Here is a 25126-nt window from a genome sequence, read left to right on the forward strand (position 1 = left end):
GTTGGAGGGACGGGGACCCTTGATGGATTACCAAAATAAGTAGCGCCATCTACTGTAAATAATATATGCAGATAGGTAGGTAGATAGATAGATAGATAGATAGATAGATAGATAGATAGATAGATAGATAGATAGATAGATAGATAGATAGATAGATAGATAGATAGATAGATAGATAGATAGATAGATAGATAGATAGATAGATAGATAGATAGATAGATAGATAGATAGATAGATAGATAGCACTGAAGATTAAATGAGAGTAGATTTACACATTTCTAGATATTTCACTCAAATAATATTTTTTATGGTGTCCATATATCTTAAAGTTATTTGTGGAAATAATATGCTCAAAACCACGTAATGTGTCCCCGATTCGTGTACATAATGTGTCTCTATTTTGTAGAAAGCAAATGTATTTATTTTTAAGATAATATGAATTTTTTAACAAAATAATATTTTTTAATAAAATGCAATTTTTATAACCTTAATGCTTCAAGTATTTGGTGGAAAATCTAAAGCAGTCAAACTTGGTGTGGAAAAAAATGGTAATATAGTAATACTGCTATTTCCTCATTCCAGTCTTTTTCTTTACTGCTTCCCTATTAAAATAAATGTCAGGTGAAAAAGCTAAAAGCTTCCTGGTATTGTAACTCTTGGCCGGACAACCTTTAATGTTCTGTCCTTAAGGTGCTGAAGATAAGTGTGTTAGTGTGCATGTTGTCTTTCTTCTATTTCCTTGAATTACTCAACATCTTTTTGTTTAATTGAGCCATTGTGTAAGTGCCCTACCTTCTGCTCAACAAGTCTCTCTCTCTCTCTCTTGGGAATGCAGGACTTCCTGATGGCATGGCAAGTGGGTGGGAACCACAGATGTGTGTCACACTACAAATATCACTTCCCTGTGAGCCAACTAAGAGTTCTGAATTACACCTGTTCAGGAGCACCTGTTCATATTCATGATCGATCACTTCTAGAAAGCAGTTCAAGTTCCTGACTTATCTGTTGTCTGTTTCTGTGCAGAGGTAAGTGTCAGTCATTGTACTAGTATTGCTTTTATAGTTTTACTGTCTTAAAAGAACCTGCATAGCTAGTCTCACCTGTACTTAGGCAGCTGTCAGATTCCTTTCGTTCTAAGCTATTAGTGAACAAAAATATGGTGTTTTCTCAGTACACTTTTGTATTAAGCCATTAATTTCATTCTGAATAAATATAGTGATTAGAAGAATAACATTTAATCTGGTTCTGTTCTAGAGGGCCATGCTGTACATAGAATTGATCAGGCTGTGGGATGAGGCCGTGCGGGCAATAGACACCCGGGACTGGCAGGGCGCTCTCACTAAACTAAACCAGATCACAGATCACAACTGTCGCACTATGTTTGTGGTCGCGTCGACACACATCGCCCTGGGTCAAGTGGATTTGGCCATCAAGGTACAACCACAATCTTGAATAGAAATGTAGGATATCTATAATGATACTCCAATACAGTTATCCTTGTCTTAAATTATAAAATAGCAATTGCCAGAGTTATAGTTTAGTTCAGGGGTTTTCAGTCTTTTAGATGCCACTGATCACCAAATATGATCATCCATCCTTGTGCAAGGGACCCTCATCCTAAAATATATTTAGGATGTATAAAAGCTATACATTTATACAAATTTATATATATAGTCATGTGAAAAAGAAAGTACACCCTTTTGAATTCTATGGTTTTACGCATCTGGGGCCGTATTCACAAAACATTTTATCTTACCACTAAGAGTCCTCCTAAATAGCAGTAAAAGTTCTTAGCGAAGAGTTTTCTCTTAACACCTATTCACAAAGCTGCTGAGACAAACTTTTACTAAGGAATAGACTGAAGTCTCAAGCTAAGAGTAAAGGCGGGGTTGACCTCGTTGCTATGGAGAATACACACAGTGATTGGCTGATGGGGGAGGAGTCAGTGATTTAATCATAGAAATATTGTAGAATGAGGTGTCATGTTTCTAAATTAAAATAAAGGTTTTAAAATACAAATGTTGCATTATTTAAATAAATATTTTTTTAATAAAAATGTTGCCATAGTCAAAATAAAATGTTGCCATCATTTTGCCATAAAGGTTTTAAAATGTAGACTAAGTGTCACTAATTAAACTAGTATATACAGTTAATTGTCCACCTCTTTGATGTCTTCATCTCAAGGGAATACAGAATTCAAGCGACAAATTATATTACATATATATATATATATATATATATATATATATATATATATATATATATATATATATATATATATATATTTATATATATTTTTTTTCTTTTACACTATTCAATCATTTGTAAGTGTGAACTCATGTGAAACCATTGCCAAAGATAATCAGACAATATTTATTTATTTGTTAAAGTTTTTTTTTTTTTTTTTTGTCTCATCGTAGATTCAAATCTATAAATCAAATTGTATTGCATTTATGAAGAAAAGGTTCAGCACCCAAGGCTCTATCGCTATTCCCTCAATGATGTACAGTGTCTTTGGGTGGATTAGGACTGTTTGTGATTTGGTCTTAGTGATTTAGGAGTCCTCTTGACTACTCCTAACGTTTCACAGATTTAGGAGCTAGTTTTAGTGCTAAAATGCTTTGTGAAATACTCTTAGAGCAAAAATTTAGGACTCCTAAAATTAGGACTGACACACCCATTATTTTTAAGAGTTTCTCCTAAATCGGCAATTTAGGAGCTACTTTTAGCCTTAAGTTGTTTTGTGAATACGGCCCCAGGACATGACAGGACATGGTCTTTAGCAGGTCTTAAAATGAGGTAAATACAACCTCAGATGAACAACTACACATGACATATTACACCATTTAACAAAAATAAAGCCAAAATGGAGAAGCCATGTGTGACAAACTAAGTATACCCTATAATTTAATCTCTTGTAGAACCACCTTTAGCAGCAATAACTTGAAGTAATCGTTTCCTATATGAATTTATTAGTCTCTCACATCGTTGAGATTTTGGCCCACACTTCTTTACAACACTGCTTCAGTTCATTGAAGTTTGTGGGCATCTGTTTATGCACAGCTCTCTTAAGGACTTTGACTGGGCCATTGCAACAACTTGATTTTTTTTCTTTTTCAGACATTCTGTTGTAGATTTGCTGTTGTGCTTGGGATCATTGTCCTGTTGTATGACCCAATTTCAGCCAAGCTTTAGCTGTCAGACATATGGCCTCACATTTGACTCTAGAATACTTTGGTATGCAGAAGAGGTCACGGTGGACTAAAAGACTGCAAGATGCAGGTCCCGCGGCTGCAAATCAAGCCCAAATTATCACTCCTCCACCACTGTGCTTGGCACAGAGGTGTTTGTGCTGATATGCTGTGTTTGTGTTTTGTCAAACGTGGCACTGTGCATTATGGCCAAACTTCTCCATTTCTCGTCATTATTCCAGAAGTCTTTTGTTCAGTCTTTTGTTTTGGCTTGTTCATGCATCTTTGCAAACATTTTTAGAGAGAAATTGCTTTCTCATGGCAGGTGTTGGAAATCTCAGAAGCATAGACCAGGAGACTTTGGGATCTCTTGAAGCAGAAGTTACTCTTTATTGAGAAACACGCTGTGTATCGCTGTGGTCATCCAAAATCTGACTAAGGCAGTGACTTGGTAGTTCATATACATTCAAGGGGGAGGGATACATAGAGTAGAGGTGTGGATAATCTAAACAAAGGATGCAAATGCAGTACAGAAATCAGATCATTACCTACATTTCCCAGCCATGATCTAATCAACATAAATGTGTCATTCAAATGCATAGGAGCTAATCCAATCAGTCTGACAGTATCACCCATACCTTTACATTATCATAGAGACAAAAGGCACTGCTGTATCTTGAGCTTGTCCTGCCAAATGGTCAGGATGTAGGATCCACAGATCTTAAACAGATTCTTAAATTTGTAATTCCACACAGGCCTTCCAAACAAGTCATACTTGTCTTTTTCTAATTGGACTGTCATGAACTTTAACATTTAACATTTAACTGAGACCTGTAGAGTCTGAGGTGTAGCTCTTGGGTTTTTTGCAGCTTCTCTGAATTGGCTTCTTCTCTAAGATCTTTGCTGATATCTTTCCTTCTTGGCATTGTGTTACACACCTGAATGCTCCAGACCAGCAAACTGGCAAAACTTTTGCTTTTATTGAGTTTGTTGATGATCAATTAATCAAAGGCATTTGCAGCACCTGACTAATATTTACCCTCCAAATTCCTATGAAAGCAGTATGGGTGTGCTTAGTTTGTCACACATGGCTTCTCCATTTATGTTAAATAAACCATGACGAGGTGTAATATGTCATGTGTTTTTGTTCATCTGAGATTGTATTTACCTCAATTTAAGACCTTCCAAAAATCAGATGATTTGTTTTATTATGTCCTGATTCGTAAAACCATAGAATTCAAAAGGGTGTACTTTCTTTTTCACATGAGTGTATATAAATGTGTAAAATATTATTCGGAAAATATTTAGTTTCTATTTCATTACATTATTATATCCATCTCACCCCACACTTACTATAGTGCAGTACTGTTAGGTGTATGTATTATAATAATTTTAAAAAGTGTATTTATTTATTTTAATGACCTTTATTTAGTTTTTACACTTTACAAAGGTCATGATTGTTATGTTTTAATTCGATTTTTGTTAGATGTCTTAGACAATGTCATATACCTTTTAGGCTCTCGACCATGTAATCGCAAAGGATTCATGTCTTGCTGTGGGATTTTTTCAGAGGTCTGCTGTTCATATGATGGCAAACAGGTGAGAAATATTTGAGAAGTTTTCATATTGTAGATCTCTGAATAAGTAGACCAGTCTGTCAGGTATGCCACAGCGTGATGCAACACAAACATTGACCTCTTTTGTTTAAAGTTGATGTTCTGGACAGTTGATTCACTTTCATCTGACACTGCCTCTTTGTTCTCTTGCTCTCTCCCTGTCTTGATGTCATTCTTTCTTTTTTTTTATCTATGTATTTTTTTCTAACACCAGGCTGGAGGAGGCATTGTCTGATTGTATATTGGCTCAGAAATACATGAGGGAAAACCCTGTCATTGACTACAAACAGCTGGGTCTTCGCTATAAAATGTACAGCTGGCAGGTCAGAACACAAGCATATTTCTGTCTGATTGTGTAAAAAAAAAAAAGTAAGACATAACCATCTATAAATGTATGATTGTCTAGATTTAGTGTGAAAGTTTTTTGGTAACATTTTATTGCAAGTTGGGAAATTGTTGACATTTTCTGTCTAGCTTTGTGTCAACTTTGCCATTACACATGAACATTGGTAGAGTTCACCTGCACAGATAGCTATCACAAGGCTTCTTTGAGGGCTTAGTAAAAAAAACACCATAGTTATGCAATGTCAAATGCCAGGCTGAAAAAAGATAAGACATCCAGCATTCCTCAGCTGTCTGGTTAAGCTCAGGTTAGCCTGAACAGACCAAGCAACCTTTCTGTTCCTCAAATAGATATTAGTTGAAAAACAGAAGAGAAATTTTAAAGAGAAGAAGTTTTAAAGAGTCAATATATGACCATCACATGCAAAACTTGCACCACTTGTCCATCTTTAGACATAAGTGCACGTTTTATGTTCTATAGGTATGGTTTATGCGATCTTCTTTCATCTTGTGATGAAATGGAAGGTCCTGCTCAAAGTAATTATTCATTTTACAGATTCAGAAGAGATTCATCTTACTTGAGGGATATATAAGTGTAGACACACTACCATTCAAAAGTTTGAGGGTGTTTTTTGTAATATTTTTAAACATAATAACATTTATAGATTTTAATTTTAAAATTTAAGTTATTCCTGTGATGGCAAAGCTGAATCTTCAGCATCATTACTCCAGTCTTCAGTATCAAATGATCCTTCAGAAATCATTCCAATATGCTGATTTGGTGCTCAAGAAACATTTATTATTATCACAGTTAAAACGGTTGCGCTACTTAATAATTCTGTGGAAACCATGACATTTTTTCTTAATAGAAGGTTTAAAAGGACAGCATTTATTTGTAACATTATAAATGTCTTAATGTTTTTTGATAAATTGAATTGCATCCTTGCTGAATAGCATTTAAAAAAAAAAAACCTTACTGACCCCACATTTTTGAACAGTATTGTATAATCTTTTGTTGTCCTGTTGAGATGATATAATGTACAATGTGTACTACTTGTGTGGGTTTGTTCACTTTTAGGTCCTTTATAATGCAGCAGCCGTTTACTCTAGACTGCAACAATGGGACAAAGCCAGGGACATTTTGATGGCGGCCTCAGAGGAGAGAGGAGCAGGCCGGAGCAACCTAATAGACACAGCTCTAGAGGCTATTTATGTAAGACATATGTGATACTTATATTAAGAAAATACAAAGAGAATGCTGAAAAGCTTTTTCATAGTGCAAGACATCCACCGCTACCTTTTCATTGCCCTTTTACTGATAATGTATCGCTGAACACAGTGGTTTGCAATGACCTCTGAAGTCTCTTTTCAGCGAACAATGCTCCACTAAACATTGTAATCATCACTTAATGTACCTGTCCAATATTATTCCCAGAGGAGAGAGGTTTTGGAGCCTCTCCTGGTGCCCGAGGGTGAAGTGTTCCGTCCCAGGAAACAGGAGGTAGACCAGCTTAAACCGAGGGACTTCTTGGGTGAAGCAAAGGTGATTCACATCTTCACGCTGTACTGCTGCTTTATAGCTGTTTGAAAAATAACTATATGATACATTTCTATTACATCTTTTTAAAAAAAGTTCTAGGGCACCTTTAAAAAAATCTGTATTGAGGAAGTAAATTAAAATAAGAAATATCATGTTTTTTTTAGTTTTGTTTTTTTTTTAGTTATTTTAGCTTAATTTAATACTTGTTTTGTCTTAAAGGTGCCATAGAATTGAAAATTGAATTTACCTTGGCATACTTGAATAACAAGAGTTCAGTACATGGAAATGACATACAGTGAGTCTCAAACTCCATTGTTTCCTCCTTCTTATATAAATCTCATTTGTTTAAAAGACCTCCGAAGAACAGGCGAATCTCAACATAACTGTTACGTAACAGTCAGGATCATTAATATGTACGCCCCCAATATTTGCATATGCCAGCTCATGTTCAAGGCATTAGACAAGGGCAGCCAGTATTGTGCACAGCTAAATCATCAGACGTTATGCAGGTAAGCAAGCAAGGACAACAGCGAAAAATGGCACATGGAGCAATAATAACTGACATGATCCATGATTCACAGAGACAAGAGCCGTCGTTATTTTCATATGGGGGCTGGGAGCGCGATGATTTAAAGGGGAAGCAGCCTGAATCGGCGCATTTATAATGATGCCCTAAAATAGGCAATTAAAAAACTGAATAAAAAAAAAATCTATGGGGTATTTTGAGCTGAAACTTAACAGACACATTCAGGGGACACCTTAGACTTATATTACATCTTGTGAAAAAGCATTCTAGGTCACCTTTAAATTTTTAATCATCTTGAGGCCCCCTACTGGGTGCCTGCCATCTGATTAAGAACGTTTGAACATCTGTTGAAAATATAGAAATACATGTATGTGAGATCTTAAAAGCTGCACAAAAAATAATGCATCTGCAGATTGTTATTAAAAAATGATTGTAATCTCATATAAACATTATAATTCTGCACTAAAAGCACTATACAAGAAATGTGACAAATGTTCAATGAAACTAAACTCTTCTTCTCACAGGTCATCACTTCTTTGATTCCAAATGATGACTTCAGGGGCTTTGATCCTCTCAGACCACAGGTAAATTTACCACCTGTGATGTTACAGCCTCAGAATTTTGTCCTGCTATTTTAACTGTCTTTTGTTTTCTATCTAAACTCCACCGATTATGTATGTTCTTGCAGAAACCAGGGTACTATGAGCCAAAGGTCATAGATGGCCAGTAAGTATTCAATATTCAGAAAATATTAAAGACTGCTACAAGACCAGCTTAATACACTGATATAATATATGATATAATATATCATTCCTGCATAGGGACTCTCGTTACATGGTACTGAAGAGTGCTTATGTGGCAAAAGGGGCAGGGGAGCTAACAGTGCCTGCTGGAGCAGAAGTGTTTGTGTATAGTGATGAAGACAAGGACGGGCTGGCAGTAGTCATTTATGATGGAAAGGTGGGATACTCTTTCTTTCTAAACATGATGGATGATTACTGAGGATTTGTTATGATTTGGAGGCACATTGAATGTTTGTCCCCCAAAATGACAATCTGCTTGTTAAGTTGTGACCTATTTTTTTTTACAGTCTATGGTTGTGACATAAGCATGACTGTTTCCAGGTCCAAGCCTCTACTATTTTAAGTTGGTAATCCTATCTCAAAAGCCATTTTATAAGCATTATTTATTCATATCATATTTATGCTAAGTGTTTAAAATGGTGTACACCACAATCTCTGGGCTCATGACATCCCGGACATCAATATTTCAATGATTCATAAAAGATGAATCACTCTCTGGCCATCATTTCTGTATAGGGTTAAAGGTTAGGATCATGATTTTTCAGTAGCATAACATCAAACGGTCAGTTATATTATCACCATGGATTCTGAGCTTTTGGACTCAAAAACTGGTCAGACTTAACAAGCAGTTATTCTAATAATGTTTCTGACATTCACAAAAGCAGTTTGAGTTGCAACATCAATGTGTGATATAAAAATAATAACAAATTTTAAAATAACACCTGGGCTATTTCTTCTTTTTTTTACTTTTAAAATGTCAGAGAGGTCTGGTTCCCAATTTCCTGCTTGAACCAATGGGCAAGAAAAACAAGGCTAAATACAAGCGAATTGTAAGTGTTCTATTTTTTTTATAACCTCTTTGTATGACCTCTTTCATTTCCCACAGTATGTTATTAATGGATTTTAATAGTTATTTGCTTATATTGTTATATTGTTATTTCCCAAGGCTCATCCAGCCTTTTTCTTAGATGTGTTGAGCTTGGTGTAAAATGCTGAATTTTATGAATGCAGACAGCTTTTTAATTCTAGTGAAAAATGTGCCTACACACTCTGTAAACCACAGAGATTTGGCAAAGACTGTGCTATGCCTCATCACTCTTTGTCACTTTTAGTATCGTTATAAGGAAAATAGCTATGATGAAAATAAAAATGATTTATATGTTAATAGCCTCTTGTGACCCCTACTTCCAGAGATTTGATGTTCAATTGAGCAAGGGATCTTCATTCCTTTGCTTTGCATACTGCAGGAAGCAGGAGCAGTGACTTTGTTCTTCAGCCTCTGATGTTCAATATCTGAATTAAAGTTGTTATTGGCAGTAATATACTGAGTGCTTTTCTCTGCATATTGCTTGGAAGGAACTCGCTAATGGCATCCCACATCCACCAGCCCTAAAACCCCCAAATCGACCTCAAGGTCCAACTCAACGTCCATTAGGTACAGAAAATATATTTTCAGATAAAACAGACACATTGAAACTGAAATTGTTTGTTAATAACTAAAGTTTTTTTTTATTATAATAATTATTGTTATAAAAAGGAAAGTATAATTTCTTCTATAATAATCTTTTTCTAATATCTAAACATAATAAAAATGTTCTAATAAAAAATGCAGTGTGTAATGCAGTGCCATTAAGTAGAGCACATGCTGTGTGTTGCGTGGTGCAGTTATCATTTCCTGTCTCTCCTTCAACTGTCCTAAAAATAAATAAAATGATTGTACCAGTATTCTGAAGAATGCAAGTCTCATCCTCTCTTCTGTAGAGTTTCACCCCACCTGTGCCGGTGCTACCCACACAACTCCTCCAACGACCAGCAACTCAACCTGCGTCCCTACGCAGCAGGTGAGTAATAAAACGCACTTGAAAAAGATGAAAGAATGCTCACCCTGTGGAAGAACAAATCAGTGATCCCTATGAGTTAGTATGTAACTCCAAAGTATTATTTTAACCACACAAATCAGTTTTTGCCAGGAATTATGTTACTAAATTTTCACCAATAATAATTTAAGCTAATTTAAATTATTTATGTTCATTAAAATGAACAGATTTCTGGTCTATAAACATGGGATTTCCATTCTTTTACTTTTACTTTTTTCTTGAATATTTGGTTACATCCTCAGTGCTTATATTTGATATACTTCTGCAAATTCATTTTATCTCCTTGTCCAATTTGTCAAGCCTGAAAGCCAATATTTCTGACAGTATCATGTACTGTAGATGAAAATGGAAGCAGAGCATGATTAATGCAGTGGCCGTCATGGTTGATCTTTTGTGTGAGATGAGATCTTTTGAATGAGTTTTGTGACTCAGACAAGAAGTGGAGTGTTGAGGCAGCAGGCCTTTGATTTGGCCTGATTCAGTCAGAAATACACCCAAGGGAGCAAAAGAGAAGCTGAACATTTGAGGAGGAGACTATTTAAGGCCACTGCCTAGTAGAGAAACCTGATTACCTTATGACAAAACTTATATCTGAATATCCCAATACTTTGTGCACATGATAGAACTTTGTAATAGAAAAAGGGAATTTTGAAATTGAAAAAAGCAGCTTCCTTTTTATTTAATTGATGTTCTTGTATTATAACTTTATTCACTTTGCTTATTCTTATGATCAGTTTAATGCAAAAGTCTGATTCAGATATACCTCTCAGTTGTAACCTCAGATGTTACCCCCATTTCTCAGGCCCAATCTTCACCCGAGGACTCTGGATCAGTCGTAGTCAAGGTGCACTATACATACACCATAGCTCTGAGAGTCCCTTTAGAAACTGCTTTCCGGGATCTGCAAGAGAAAATCGCTCAGAAATTAGGACAGCCTGGGACGAACATTCGCCTCAGGTAATATTGCAGACCTGCAGTCTGGCTGGCCTGCTTTTAGTTGCCATAAATTCCCAGCATTAAAGTATGTTAATAATCTGCTCACATTTTTCGATCGTACAAACCCCCACACCATCCTTTAACACATACTACTACTTCCTCTCACAGACACAGAAGACATGGTACCAGAGTACTAATGCCCCTAAATGGTGACGATGGACTGGATAGCTTAGAGGGTGTGGCTGAATCAGGACGTGCCAAAATTTGGTGTCAGGTAACTTTACTAACTACCATTTTTGATTGACAGCTCTAACTGACATCTGTTAAAGGAGATTAATTGTGTTAACCAGTACTGTCACCAAACGAAATAGTTTTCAAAAAGGTTTCCCATGCACACCGCTGTCTGCAATTGGTCACACAAAATTCATACCTCTGGTTGAGCTTGTGTCTGTATGTTCAAACAGAGCAATGTTTTAATAGCACCACATAGTTTACACTATTTTAGGGAACCATCCTATGAATGGTTTACTTGTTTGTTAAACTGTGAGGAAAAATTTCACCCATCATCAGCTTGAACTTTGTTCTATTACAAATGAATGTTACACCAATTTGGCATCAATTTTTTTTCCCCATCTTTTCCCAAGAATGAGGACCCTCTGGCCAACAGGACCATTCTTTATCAGATGGTGGCACTGTATGACTATAATGCACAAGGCCCAGAGGATTTGGAATTCAGTGAAGGTGATACAATTGACATTCTCAGTGAAGGTAGGTAAACACAGGGTTGTCTTTTCTTTATTATTAGAGAATTTTAATTGGTTTTCATTTTCTTTTTCTTTTTTCCTCCATTTTGCAGTGAATGAGGAGTGGTTAGAAGGGCACATTGCTGGAAAAATCGGCATCTTCCCTAGAAGTTTTGCTCATCAGGATACAGAGAGCATCAGTGGGGCATCAACAGATTGACACAGCCTCTAAACATCTACAGTTGCCATTTTTTGCATTCAATCATTAAGAACTTTTTTATGTGCAGCGACAGTATAGAGGCATCCGTCTGCTGAAATTAATGACAGTGTTTATCAGAAGATTTTTTTCTTTATGCCAAATTGTGCCTACTCCTGACTGCTGTTTCTATGAACATGATCACAATAACTTTTGAGCACAGATTTTGCAAGACTAAATCAAATTAATTTCTCCTCTCCATGATTTTTCATGTTCCAAAGGTATTTAAAAATGAATTTACCATTTTAGCATTTTTCTTGATTTATTTTTCCATTTACTTAATGAAATTACAGGTCACTCTAAGTGCTTTTAACTGGAAAATAATATTGTTTGGAAATTTAAGCTGTCTAAAAAATTTTTATTATGTAAAATTGGTACGGGAACACCTAAATTTTATTTGAATTAGATGCCATCTGGAAACTCTTGGCTCTCTTTACAGAGTGAGTTCATTTAATATTAACAGAAGAGGGAGAATTTCAGGTACTTTTTGAGATCACAAAACTGGGCGGCTAGAGGCCTAAACCAGAGTTTTAAATAGTGCTCCATAGGATGTCATCTTCAATTTATATCATTACCACCCACTTATTCTTAACCTGCAGCTGACACAGTATCTATCATATACAAACTGAACAGCAGTGCAGCAGAAAGAGATGATTTACCTTGAATCACACCCATACAATATACACTGCTGGCAGAATCTATTTCAGACTTGGTCAGATGTCATAAAATGGCTTTTAAATCACCTCTGTCCTGTAGTGAGAGCTAAATACACCTCAGCAAGGTATCCGTAATGCAGTGTTTAATGGCGTGGTGTGCTCTGTCAGACTGGGCACTGGGGCAAGGCACTGCAGCATACGATCCCTCTGCTCTTTTATATTGCGGTAATTATGGCGTTGGCAGAGCTCAGCGTGACGCACATTTCCCTCAATTCCCATTAAACATTCTGCTATAAATCAAAGCCGTACTGCATTCTGACCCAACATTTACCGATCAGTTCTTCCCCTCCTGCCTTCTGTCCCTGGTTTATATTTGTTGAAGAGTGAAAATTTGTGTTGCATTTATGAGCCGTTGTAAACAACATTGTATAAGTGTCAGGGAGTTATACAGTTTAACGTGTTTCAGTGTGAAAACGACCTTCTGTCTGTTTTTTATAGGGGATGTAAGGGAATTGTATTTTAGTCTTCATGTAATGCAATCAATGGTGGCAATTTAATGGCCTTGACAGCATAACCTGTCATAAAAGTTACTTGTCTATTGAGTACATCACCTGCTCAGTACTCAAAAGATTATGTAGGACTCTTTATCCAGAAAGTGGAGAGCATAAACTGGCCAACTGTGGTGGTGCAGGGAGAAATCTGGAGTCTCGTTTTAAGTCAAGAGAACAAGAATTACTCAAATTAGGTTAAACCATCCAAATCACACATCTTTATTAAATCAGTGTCTCAAACATGGATACATGTTGAGAGAAAGAAAGGACAGGGAATGATATTTGGTATTTCAGCACCTAATTGAATTACTGGCAGACAGTTTGGAGCACTTTTAAGCATGTCTGTTTGGTTGATGAGTCTGTAGTTATGTGTGACTTACAGCTAAGGTGTAATACACTGTCTTCTGCGATGCATAAAGATCAGTGAGCATCTCGATTGTCTCATTTAGGCCCATTAATTGTTCATTAATTTCTGCCACCATGCTCCGATGCCAAGAGCTGTAATTGCAAATTAACAATGAATTTGACTCCTTTGCTCCAATGCCACCATCTTAAAGGGCTGTAAATCAGTGGGTTGGAGATCCAGAAGGACGAAGAAAGTTCAGCTGAGAAGGTCTATACATGTGTTTAGTTTATTTTTATTTTCATCTTAAATTTACCTTTTTAAGCACTCATTTAGCAACTGATGTGATTGTAATTTATTTCTTTTAATTTTTAGTACTTATTCTCTTATTTTATTATGCTGCACTCTGTTTCATTTGTATTATTGTTTTATTTATTAAAGTCACCATGCAATCAAAATGGACTATTTTATGGAATATTGCAATATTTATTATAAATTTATTCATGTGCATCATTATTATTTTTTTAAATTCATGTGCCCTCATAACATCTGTTTTCTGATGACGTTTGTTTTTTCACAGGAAATAATCACAGTAATAGCAAACCACAACCATCCAATCAATTTGCTTCAAGTCCCGCCCTACATTTTTTTCTTGTTTCAGAAGCCGTTTCACTTGTATATATGTCACAATAGGGAAGAAAAGACTATTGTGACTCCCAAATTTAAAATTTACTTCATTTTATTTTGCACCGATGTATACAGCTATGCTGTAAATTCTTTGGCAAAACAAATACACTTTTGTTGCTGTTGTGCCAGTAAAGTGTTTGATTGAAGTATGTTGAAAATGAATTGGGTCAATGCAGGTAGACTTGAAAAGGATGAGGTTAAATACAGCCTTAAAGGGAGCAACAGTCTGTCCATATAAGATTATTAATAGCTCTCAGAGAGACTACGGTTGTTGTACTGTATGTAATGGTCTGCTGACAGGCCTTTCTAATTCCTCTTTATGAGCTTAGAGGATGACATGTGTGTTTTAACTGAGCTTCCACGGTAGCTGACAGTCTGGCCTAAAAACTTGCTGGTTGCCTTTTTAGCACATCAGAAAGCATAGACTGAACCAATATAATAAGGCTAATTATTATTGTGTATACAAAACAATTAATGGACTGCCCTGATTGTACAGTATGGATTATGCAGAGTTTCCCAGCAGATGCAATATCAGACACAGTATCTGAGAGTTGGGTTCTCACAACACCAAGCTGATTTGAGCAGAGCTGGGTTTAAGATGTGATATAACTCTCTTTGCACACACACAAAGGATTAGAAAGCTTCAGGTATAAATGGAGCACTCTCAAAAGAAGCACACACACATCCAAACACTGCCCTCTTTTTGTAAATCTGTTCAAAACAGCTTCCACTACCTCTTAACTTATCCGCTGAAAGATTGAAATGTAAGGGCCTTTAAAATTTTGTCTGATCTGAGATGTTTTTTTTTAAGTGTTCCAAAGGAAAATGTAAATAAAAAAAAAAAAAAAAAAAAAAAAAAAAGTATTTAGGTCACTATGTTTTTCTTGATTTAATGGCTCTCTGAAATAGGCTACTTGATTCTGATTTATTTTGATTGCGGAATTTATTTTTGATCTCTAAATTGGATGTTCCACCGTTGCTCTTAGCACCATACTGGCACAACCTTCATGTTTAATTGCAGACTGATTATAATGCATACATTAATATTTAATATTTAATAAATTGCATTTTGTACTTGTTGCTAGGTCACGTAGCAAATGGTTATCTTTATGAGCGGAAACTGAAGGCTAATCTACAAGATGATGGATTTATTACAGCTGAAATCAACATTTCATGCTTTATTTATTTAGTTATGTTTGTAGTTTTGCTTCGAAATAAGATAATGGACAATGGACGTGATTGTCCTGGGTTTTATTTTGCAATACTGGCAGGCTGCCTCCACATTATCCCTGACGTAGGCCTATAAACACATCACACGTAGAAGATATGGCACATAACTATAAAGTTGAGATCAAGTGTCGGTGGTTTCGACAGTGTTTCCCTGTAAGAAACACTTACCATTTTTAACTTTTACGTTATGGCCCCAAGTGCGCAATGCTCTTTGGAGACGACTTTTCAATTGAATAACGTCAACGGCCTGGCGGGCCTTGAACATTAAAAATAGCTCACGAGCAGGAAAGATGTGGTTTTGTTTGTCCAAATGCGTTCCTCGCAGTTGTTTGTTCCTAAGCAACAGAAGCGCCTAGCGCGTGCGTCATTTCCTCCACAGAGCCTGTGTCGGTATCTCACTACGGACTCAGTAGTAGCTACAAGAAATCCGAGCGAGTCACACTGACCACGCGCGCTCCTCTTCTAAGTGCGGCTGCCAAACTTGAAACGTTCGTTCTGTTTTTTTGTTTTCTTTCTCGTTGCAGGACGTCTCACTGCCCGTTTCTTTTCGCACTATGTGTTGGCAAAAGGATTAAAGTCACTATTACGGACGTCAAATCCTCGCGGGACTTAATTCGGGTTTGTTGTTTGTCTCTGGAAGAACAGAGGACTTTTTCCTACTATATATATATCATTCAAAGTGACCATTAAACAAATTTAATTCATGATCAAAAGTTTCGAAACTGTATTGCACTAATTATTCTGCCATTTTATGGTATCATTGTTGTTATTTTGAGCGCGCGCTCTCAAACTAGGACTTAACTCAGTATGACGCGTCTCACCACAGGTTTAACGCACGAATCGCGGTGCATTACTGTTTTTAGCAAGAGACAGTGACCGTGCTCAGTTCCTAATGCCTGATGTGAAATCCCCGTGTGGTTTTGAGGTGTCTGAGAATGAGCACGGATCTGGAGCGCGCTTCTCTCAAGTCGGGCGCGAACTCGCTGGGCTCCGGTGGCCGCGCGCTCTCTGTTAACGTCAAGAAGTTGCACAACGCGCTCAACGTGCTGCTTAACGACTTCGAAAGGGAGCAGTTCATCCACTGCCTCAACATTTACCACGCCAAGCGCAATGTATTCGATCTCGTGCAGACTCTCAAAGTCATTCTCAACACACCAAACAAGCGCCAACTGTTACCCATGCTACGCCTGGTCATACCTCGATCGGACCAGCTGCTGTTCGACCAGTACACGTCGGAAGGGCTTTATCTGAAAACGGATTTGCTGACCGGCAGTGTCAAGCATGAGTGCTCGGAAGACATCAGCAGCACAAACGCGCATGCAGGAGCATCCTCGGTGCGCTTTCTGCGCGAGTCCGAGCAGGCCGGTCCCAGTCACGGCTCCGTGCGCGCATCTCCTGTTTTCAGCACCACAGCTGAGGGGACAGCACCAGCGCTGATGCTGGAAGCGCCTGATGAAATCCGTCAAGTTACGCTGAAAAGGAGCAAGAGCCACGAAGGCCTGGGATTCAGCATACGGGGTGGGTCAGAGCATGGAGTTGGCATCTATGTGTCTTTGGTGGAGCCGGGATCGTCCGCTGAGAGAGAGGGGCTGAGAGTTGGAGACCAGATCATGAAAGTCAATAACATGGTGTTTGACCGAGTCACTCATGGAGAGGCAGTCAAGGTGATGTGTGTTCTCTCTTTATGTGTCTCTGTGTGTGTGTGTGTGTGTGTGTGTGTGTGTGTGTGTGTGTGTGGGTTTGGGCATTGTATTTAAACAATTCTCAATCCTCAACATCTCATGTGGATCTGTTAAGTCTGAAATTCTTTCACTCTTAAAATAAAAAGACAATTGATGTGCCATGTTTTTGTTTATCAGACTGCCACACTTCTGGAAACTTATAGAAAACTTATAGGACCCTTATCAAAAAGGGCAGTTCTCTGAAAAGTTACTCTAAAAACTGTCCATGATTCCTCCAGTAAACCCATTATAAGTGAAGGGTTTTGAAGCACTTGCACTTGAGATTTTTGGACATTCACAGCCAGGTTTCAGCTCCTGGTAATCATGGAGTGACTCAATGAAAACCACATAAAATCAAGTAAAATCACTTGCAGATAGGGTAGAATTTAAGGTAAAACTTCATTTTAAGGTGACATAGTTACACGTTACTACATGTACTTACTAAAGTAATAACAACCTTAAACCAATCCTTAACCCTAACTGTAACCCTATAGTAAGTACTTGTAGTTTATTACGCAGTACTAATTTTAGTAATTACAATGTCACGTTAAAATAAAGTGTAATTGAATTTAATTATCAAAGGCCGTCAAGCATAACATTTTATAAATGAGTGGACCAAACTGAAACACTTTCTATACACAGTCTATATTATTCTTAAACAAAATCGAAACAAATGTGTTAAGGAGTTAACTGCAACAAAACCATGAATATAGATACAGACAGACATACTTTACTGATCTAGGGAAAGGGGAAATTGGAAAGAGTACCGAAATTAAAAACAGAATACCTATCTACAAACAAACATAACTAAACTGCATATTAAATAAAGATGTGTACACAATCAAAAAGAGCCACAGTAATAAAGAAAATAAAGGACATAAAAGAAAATAAAGAAAATGATAAGAGCAGGTATGCAAAAATGACAGTGACTAATATATACAGTATGTACAGATGGTTTGACAGCCCTGATGTAATCCTATTAAAATGGTTAAATAAAGTATCATTTCAGTTTAACAAAGCAAAGCCTAAATGTATCCTTGTGTATTCATACCCCTGGTTGGTAATCAGTGCTCTAGAGGGATCATTCAGTGTGGCGGTCTGTGGAACCCCAATTGGTGCCCTAAAGTATTTTTTTTTTTTTGACTCTCTTTTTTTTTTTTGTACCAAACAGTCCAATTTGCTTTCCCCCTCCCTCCTCTGATCCTGTAAAGTCCTTTACCAGTGTCATAGCCCTGCAGAAAAATCTTTGGCCAAAGTCCCAGTCAGAGTTACTGGCTTTAGCAAGGCTAAAATCAATTTTTTATTTATTTTGCCCACTTGTTTACACCGTATCTCACATGGTCCTAATCTTGGCCTTTTTTAACACATTTGCTCTCATTTCCCCGTGTGTGTCCAAAGGTAATTTCAGAAAATTGGATAATTGACTCAAAATACACCACTGGAGCTGGTGCTGGTCTCAGGCCTTGTGAAAATAATGGGAGGTATTGGTGTTTGATCAACTGTAACGTCCAGTTGCTGAAATTTGCCTGTGGTGGATTCTCTTATCATCTCTAATTTTAGTTCTAGATTTGAGAGTTAAATCATAGGTTACATAACAATTGATGCTTGTACAGTTTGCAGAAGAGCAATGACAGGCAGCCAACTCACTCTTACTTTCCTCTCCTCTTTGCTCGCTCATTCTCTCTCTCTCTTTGACTGTTTGTGTGGGCAGGCTCATTCTATGTTTGTGTTTTTGTTTTTTTGAGCATTCACGTTAGACTGCTGAGGGAAGTGCAGTGTTCTTTTGTATCGTCCTTGCTTTGTTGTTCTGCCTATCTTACTCATGTTGCAATCTTGTTTGCCTGTCAGAACTGAATCCACAAACCAAAAAAAGCCCACAATAAAAAACAATGTGAGTCAAATAGTTACATGGAAGCTAAGGGTCTGACGCTTGTTTGTGAATCTTTGTTGAGTGAGACAGTCTGTCTTGTTTGCAGGTTCCATATGGAAGGATTAAATGTGATTGACCATGTTTACTCAAAGTGCCAGTCTGTAATCATTTCTAAATAAAAATATGTGAGTTGAGAATTGTCTCGCATTGGCTGTATAGTTTACCATAAGGCCGAGGTGTGAATTTAGCTGATCTGACAGTCTCAGAGTTATATAAGGTATTAACATAATATCTTATGGAAGATGACATGGCCTTTAGCTTTAAGGCAAGTTTGCCCACATTGCAGCTTATTCTGGTCATTATCCACTGATTGGTCTGACCAACATGTTACGTGACCAACCAGATGGATTGTCACAATTAGAGCCATGTAAATACAAAAATCAGTGTCAACACAATAATTATTATATAAAAACTGTACACTTTAATATTATTATATAATTAAAATACAAAAAATGCATTTAAGAAAAAATAGATAATAATAATAATAATAATAACATTTTTATTTTACTGTACAACTATAAAATTACTGTACTACAAATCTATCCTAACTATTCTTAAAAACTCTGTTTATTTATACCGAACATTTTATATCACAGCTCTCCATGATATGAGTTTTTATCTTATTTTCACTTTAAATAAAATGCTACCATTTTCACTTTTCTACTATCCAGTGACAATTCAGAAAGAGAATGCATGGAAGTCTACTGTTGCTATAGTAACGAACCTCCGTCCATGCAATAAATGTGTAACAATATTTATTAGCTCAAAAGGGGAAATATTAATAATTAGTCATAACTTGTTATGATTAATTATAAATATTTGAATCAGTTAATCAAATGAACTTAATGTAGCTGAATTACTATTACAATCAATTAATCTGTTTGGCCAGCGAACACTCAGTATTAATTGTCTATCAACTCTTATAGAAAGGATATTTTCTGTGGACACAGATTATCACTTTCTTAGCATGTAGCTGTGATCGAATCGTTATCAAGGACATTGGTTTTGTAAGCAGACCAGAATCAACTCGAGTATGCACACAAGTTTTATTTAACTACATCACAAACACATATCTAACTAACAAACACAAACATACCATTCACGCAGTGAGAGAGTGGAAATGAATTTTAACCATATCATAACAGGGGAATGAAACGATGGAAAGAGTAAATTAACAATTGCTGGACGAACCATCAGTTTCAAGACTATAAAGCACCTTTGTTAAAAGGGGTTCACAGTCTTAATACTAAATTGCCATTTAGTGTTCAAACGATACTTGCAAATGCCTTAGCTGTCCGGATCTACAGGCTCATGAGAAAATCCTTGATGGTTTGGTCCGCTGACGTAGAAGTTTTAATCAACATCTTCGGCGTTGATAAAGAAAATGAAGACAAACTTTGCGCTGTTAATTTGACTCTTTTGGGGTCGCTGCAGTTGTGCATGGCTTGAAGTGAAATAGAGGTCTACCAGCCCGGCTTGGGCCGGGTGGCCCTCGTTGTACCAACAGGAACAGAGCGAAGAACTAGAAGTCCATAAGCACTAAAACTGAACTCCACTGAGTGTGATTTTTGTGGGGGCTTTTGAACTCTCCAGACAGTCGACACCTTCAAATCTTGGCTTGACCAATGAGAAACGTGCCATTCTCTGGCGGGGGATTTCATTTGTTTGAAAGTGAGTTAATTTGCCTGGGTTTTTATGTTTGTGTCCATTTATACTCTGATAAATATAAAAAACATACAATGCATTCTATGATATTCCGATGTCCACCAACATCCTTACATCATTTATTCAAGGAGTAATTTGATAGTAAACAGCACCTAGATGAAATACATTATCTCATAGTTCCAACTTTCAGGCATGCCTAACACTATTAACACTATACAACATACGAAAGAACAACATACAAACAGTAATAATAGACACGATGTACTAGGGAAATGCATGTTCATTCATTTAGATGAGGTTGTCAATGAATTAATGGCAAAGAGTCCAGTTTATAGACAATGTCTGGTTCTAGTGGCCTGTCTCCTAAGGGTCTTTGAAATGTGTGTAAAGAGCACATGGTGCAGATGGGGTGATAGTGCTCAGTGGGGGAGCCAGACCTTACAGGGCCTGCAATTGTGTTTGAGCACTCCAAACGCTACATATGAGTGACGTTTTCTAGTGTATTTAACAAGTTTTTTTGCCCATATAATCTTTAGGGTATTAGGATAGCTAATTTGGATTGCTGTCCACTGAGGAGGGGCTCGATGAAGCAGCTTCAACTCGAGCTCTGATATAAAATAAATATAGGATATGATTACATAGGGCAAAGTACCTGAGGTGAAGGTGGAGTTTGGGGAGGTGGAGGGATGCTGGAACAGCTGAGACTGAAGAGAGGTAAGCAGCTGCTTATATACTCTGGCTGTTGATTGAAAGATTAGATGGGCTCGCTCCTCCCTAAATTATGTTTAGGAACTTCACTTCAACTGCGCACGGTATGACCCATTTTAGTGGTGGCCAAATGACACTTTAAAATCAGTCAAAGCTATAAAAAATGTATATTCATATTTAGTTAATATGAAGATACATATTCACGAAGATACCTTAAACTCACCATTATTCACACCTTGATAACATACAAATATTTCTGCCCATTTTCACTCATGTAATCATCAGCCTCTGCTTTTCTGCTACAGACTGAAAGCCAACTCGTGAGTGTATAACATGCCGCGCTGTTACTTTCAGCTATTAAAAGGAACATATTGTAATTTTCCGGTGTTGTTTTTTGTTTGGTTGGGGCATTCTACAGCCCTTCATCAAACTTCTCAACAGACAGCCCACCTCAGATTGTTTTTGATCAATTCCCAAATCATAAAAAACAAATTGTGAGCAGCACCAATGTTAAATGTTTCAAAAGTTCAATAATGTTTAAAAACATCAAGCTATTATTTTAGTGTAAACCTGCAGGGAGCCCTCAAAGCTTCTGTTTTGTTGACAACAGCCGGTTTATAAGCACTTCTCAAACATGTTTGGGTAGATATTAATACTGAGTTCTTGTGGAGCACCATTTATTTTATTTTGGTTAATCATGCAGACCTAGCTTTTCAAAATAATTATCATTTTTAAAATGATAGTTACATGACATCACACTTTTCTACAAAGTAAATGTTGATGTTGTACCTGAATTCCAGCAGTTCTTCCAGTGCCATCTTTCCACGCTAATTGCTGTAGTTCCTGTTTTCATGCCAAGCTAATAGGGGTGCTCAGAGCCAATCCTGTTGGGATTCTTGCTCTCATTTATTAATTGGATCCATTCTGCTTCCCATTAGGAGCTGAATAATTCATAAAATCGTTTAATTAAACAGACAGTGTTTAAGCTGGAGAACACACTTGTAGCTGCTTCAGCTGTGAGGTTTGATTAGTTCTGACAGAGAGTTTGGTGTGTGGTGAGGTGCGTCAATGGGTGAGGAACAATAAATCAAAGGATTAAATCGGCACCAGGGATTCGTTTATTTCATTTAATCGCTGTGTGAATTGTCTTTCCATATACACCAATTTAGTACGATTACTCTTAGACTCAGTAGAAGGGTGCGCAGCCTAGCAAAAAAGACACTCAATTCTTGTTCAGTCATCCAAATCTGAATAACTAGAGCTTGATCATTGGTTTTAAAGTGATCTGCTGAATAACAGGGGATTTGACAAAGAAGTACAGCGGGCAAAGTCACATCGTCTGCTCTCTCTGTTGGAGTCTCACCCCTATTGACCTGTCAGTCTTAAGTAATTATTCTCAATGACAAATTGTGCCGGCAATGCAAATAATGGCAAAGCAGCTGCTTGTACTCCTCTGTATTTCAAGTCTCATCTTTATCCCCTATATACAGTATATATCTTTTCTCGATATCTGTCAGTAGAATAAGCAGTAATCACTGAGACTTCCCTAGTCTTGTGAATAGCTTACAATGCCCCATCTGTAATGTGGTGGCTGTGTAAAGATACACACAGTGAAGGGAATGCTATAACAACAGTCTTTAATATAATCACAGGAGAACTACAACTACTCAAACTCAAATGGGATTGGACAAAGTGTTCACTGAAAGAACACAGGGCTTATAAACACTAGAGGTAATCATGGGAAAAACAGGACAGGTTTAAACTAATAAACTAATGATCAGGAACACAGGTGAATTGAAACAGAGCAAACAAAATCAAAACAGAACTGTTACAGAACTGTTACACCATCCCAATCCCAACACACAGTACATGAACCCAAAACAATGCACTCCATATCTGATGGTTCTGGAACAAATACAGCTCAAAGGCACTGTTGCACATTGTCCATTTTATAACTTATAGAGGGAAAGTGAGAGATAATGCAATGGTGGTGGTGGGGTGGGTGTGGGGTTGTGTGTGTGTGGTTATGTAAGTGTCACAATAATGAAAAGCTGAATTGTTTTTCCAACCACTGAGGATCATCAAGACAGAAGTGGTGAATGGGTCGGTGAAAGATAAGATGGTTCGATTTATCAAAGCAAGAGAGATGGGCTATTTTTTCATCATAGCTTGGAGAAAGAGAGGGAGAGTGAGAGTTATTGAGAGGCGAGGGGCAGAGGGTGATGGGAATGAAGTTTTACACAGTCCATCTGCTGCACTGTCATGGAGATTTTAAAAGGCCAAACGGATGCCGGAGGACCGATAGATGTAGAGTCAATTAGAGACCTCTTCCTCCCGCAGTTTTAGCTGAGAGGCTTCAAGGAGACTAGTACAGACCCAACAAGATGTTGCAAAGTGCTTTTCTTTCTTGACAAAAACTCACAATGGACCTATACTGTAAGTTTGAATAAATAACTTATTTCTAATGCAAGACCTTGTCTGAACATTAAAGCTTGACAATGTGATTATTCTACATTATTCACCACCACAAGCTTGTCTCATGGGGAAATGGGAATGTCAACGACTTTCGGTTAGGATTGGAAACATGTTGAATTCACAGTCAGTGAGTCTGTGTCTGCTCCAGGGGAATTTAACATGTTCTTTACAATTACCTTCTTGTAGAGCATGAACGTTTGGAGTTTTTAGTCATAGATTGCCTGTGCACGCACCTCCGGCCTTCCTGCTGGGTTTGAATGAAGTAGTTGATCATCGCTCTTTCTTTCTTTCTTTCTTTCTTTCTTTCTTTCTTTCTTTCTTTCTTTCTTTCTTTCTTTCTTTCTTTCTTTCTTTCTTTCTTTCTTTCTTTCTTTCTTTCTTGTTTTCACGCTTGTTTGTGACCTGTTTCTCCTTCTGCCTCCTGTTATCCCTGGAGAATGACTACATCTCACCCCATCTCACTCTGCACTCATTTAGAATACAAATTCCACAGTTCTCTCTCTGTCTCATACTTTAAAAATTGTGCTTCATTATTTACCCATGTAATTTTAAACATGTTTTGGGCAGTCAAATTTGGTATTAGCAGATAGAAATGCATATCCTTTCTTAACAGACACTGATGATTAGTAATTATTATGTCAATGAATATGGCTCTTTGCTGTTAGAAACTTATGGAGTTACAAATGTCCTTTGAACTATTTGTGCAATACAGAATATTGTTAGAACTGCTGTTAAAACCTTACTGTAACACTGCTTGCTTGATTACAAACCTTAAAGACAAAAAAGTCAAAATTCTGTCACCTTTATGCAATTATGAATTGCTTCCTTTGTTAGAACACAAAATATTAACATAAGATGTTTTCCAGAATCTCTGAGCCACTCTTTTCAGTACAATGGGCCTTATTTATAAAACCATTTGTAAATGTACACAAAATATTTGTTCTGCTCATGTTTTTATGAATGAGGCTCAATGAAATCAGGCTTCTATCATTGTGTGACAAGTAGACCAAGATGTAAGCTTTTATGATAATCTTTTCCTCACCGTAGCTCTGAAATATTGTTTGTGCATGTGCTTATTTAAACATTGGGGACCATTTTTTTTATAGATAAATAAAAGTAATAAATATTGTGTGATGAACAGACCATATGACCATTAAATAAATGCATGTATGTATGTGTCTACTTTCTGTAGTTCTGTCTATATTGATAGACCCTGGTCACTGCATGCTTGTGTTGCATGTTGTACATTTTCAGTGGTAAACTGTGCTTTACAAAACTATATTTTATTTAAAAAAAACATTTTACTTCCTTCCCACCTCCCCTTTTTTGG

General features: G+C 37.0%; 2 protein-coding genes across 2 annotated transcripts in view; both read left to right on the plus strand.

Annotated features, from left to right (window-relative positions):
* Positions 1 to 914: 914 nt before the first annotated feature.
* Positions 915 to 14122, plus strand: noxa1 (NADPH oxidase activator 1). The gene is made up of 16 exons (XM_067406794.1): positions 915 to 1025; positions 1255 to 1434; positions 4708 to 4790; positions 5022 to 5130; positions 6228 to 6362; positions 6585 to 6692; positions 7740 to 7799; positions 7904 to 7941; positions 8037 to 8175; positions 8780 to 8848; positions 9375 to 9453; positions 9780 to 9859; positions 10698 to 10852; positions 11000 to 11105; positions 11476 to 11599; positions 11688 to 14122. The coding sequence occupies exons 2-16, from the start codon at positions 1261 to 1263 to the stop codon at positions 11792 to 11794; spliced, it is 1566 nt and encodes a 521-aa protein (XP_067262895.1). The 5' UTR covers positions 915 to 1025; positions 1255 to 1260; the 3' UTR covers positions 11795 to 14122.
* A 1606-nt stretch (positions 14123 to 15728) lies between these two features.
* whrnb (whirlin b) overlaps positions 15729 to 25126 on the plus strand; it is a 70364-nt gene continuing 60966 nt past the window's right edge. Inside the window, exon 1 of the mRNA XM_067406627.1 lies at positions 15729 to 16961. Within this exon, the coding sequence (XP_067262728.1) occupies positions 16233 to 16961 (729 nt within the window). The 5' untranslated portion in view covers positions 15729 to 16232. The remainder of the gene's footprint in view (positions 16962 to 25126) is intronic.

Source organism: Chanodichthys erythropterus, chromosome 13, assembly GCF_024489055.1.
Source record: "Chanodichthys erythropterus isolate Z2021 chromosome 13, ASM2448905v1, whole genome shotgun sequence".
Classification (NCBI taxonomy): domain Eukaryota; kingdom Metazoa; phylum Chordata; class Actinopteri; order Cypriniformes; family Xenocyprididae; genus Chanodichthys; species Chanodichthys erythropterus.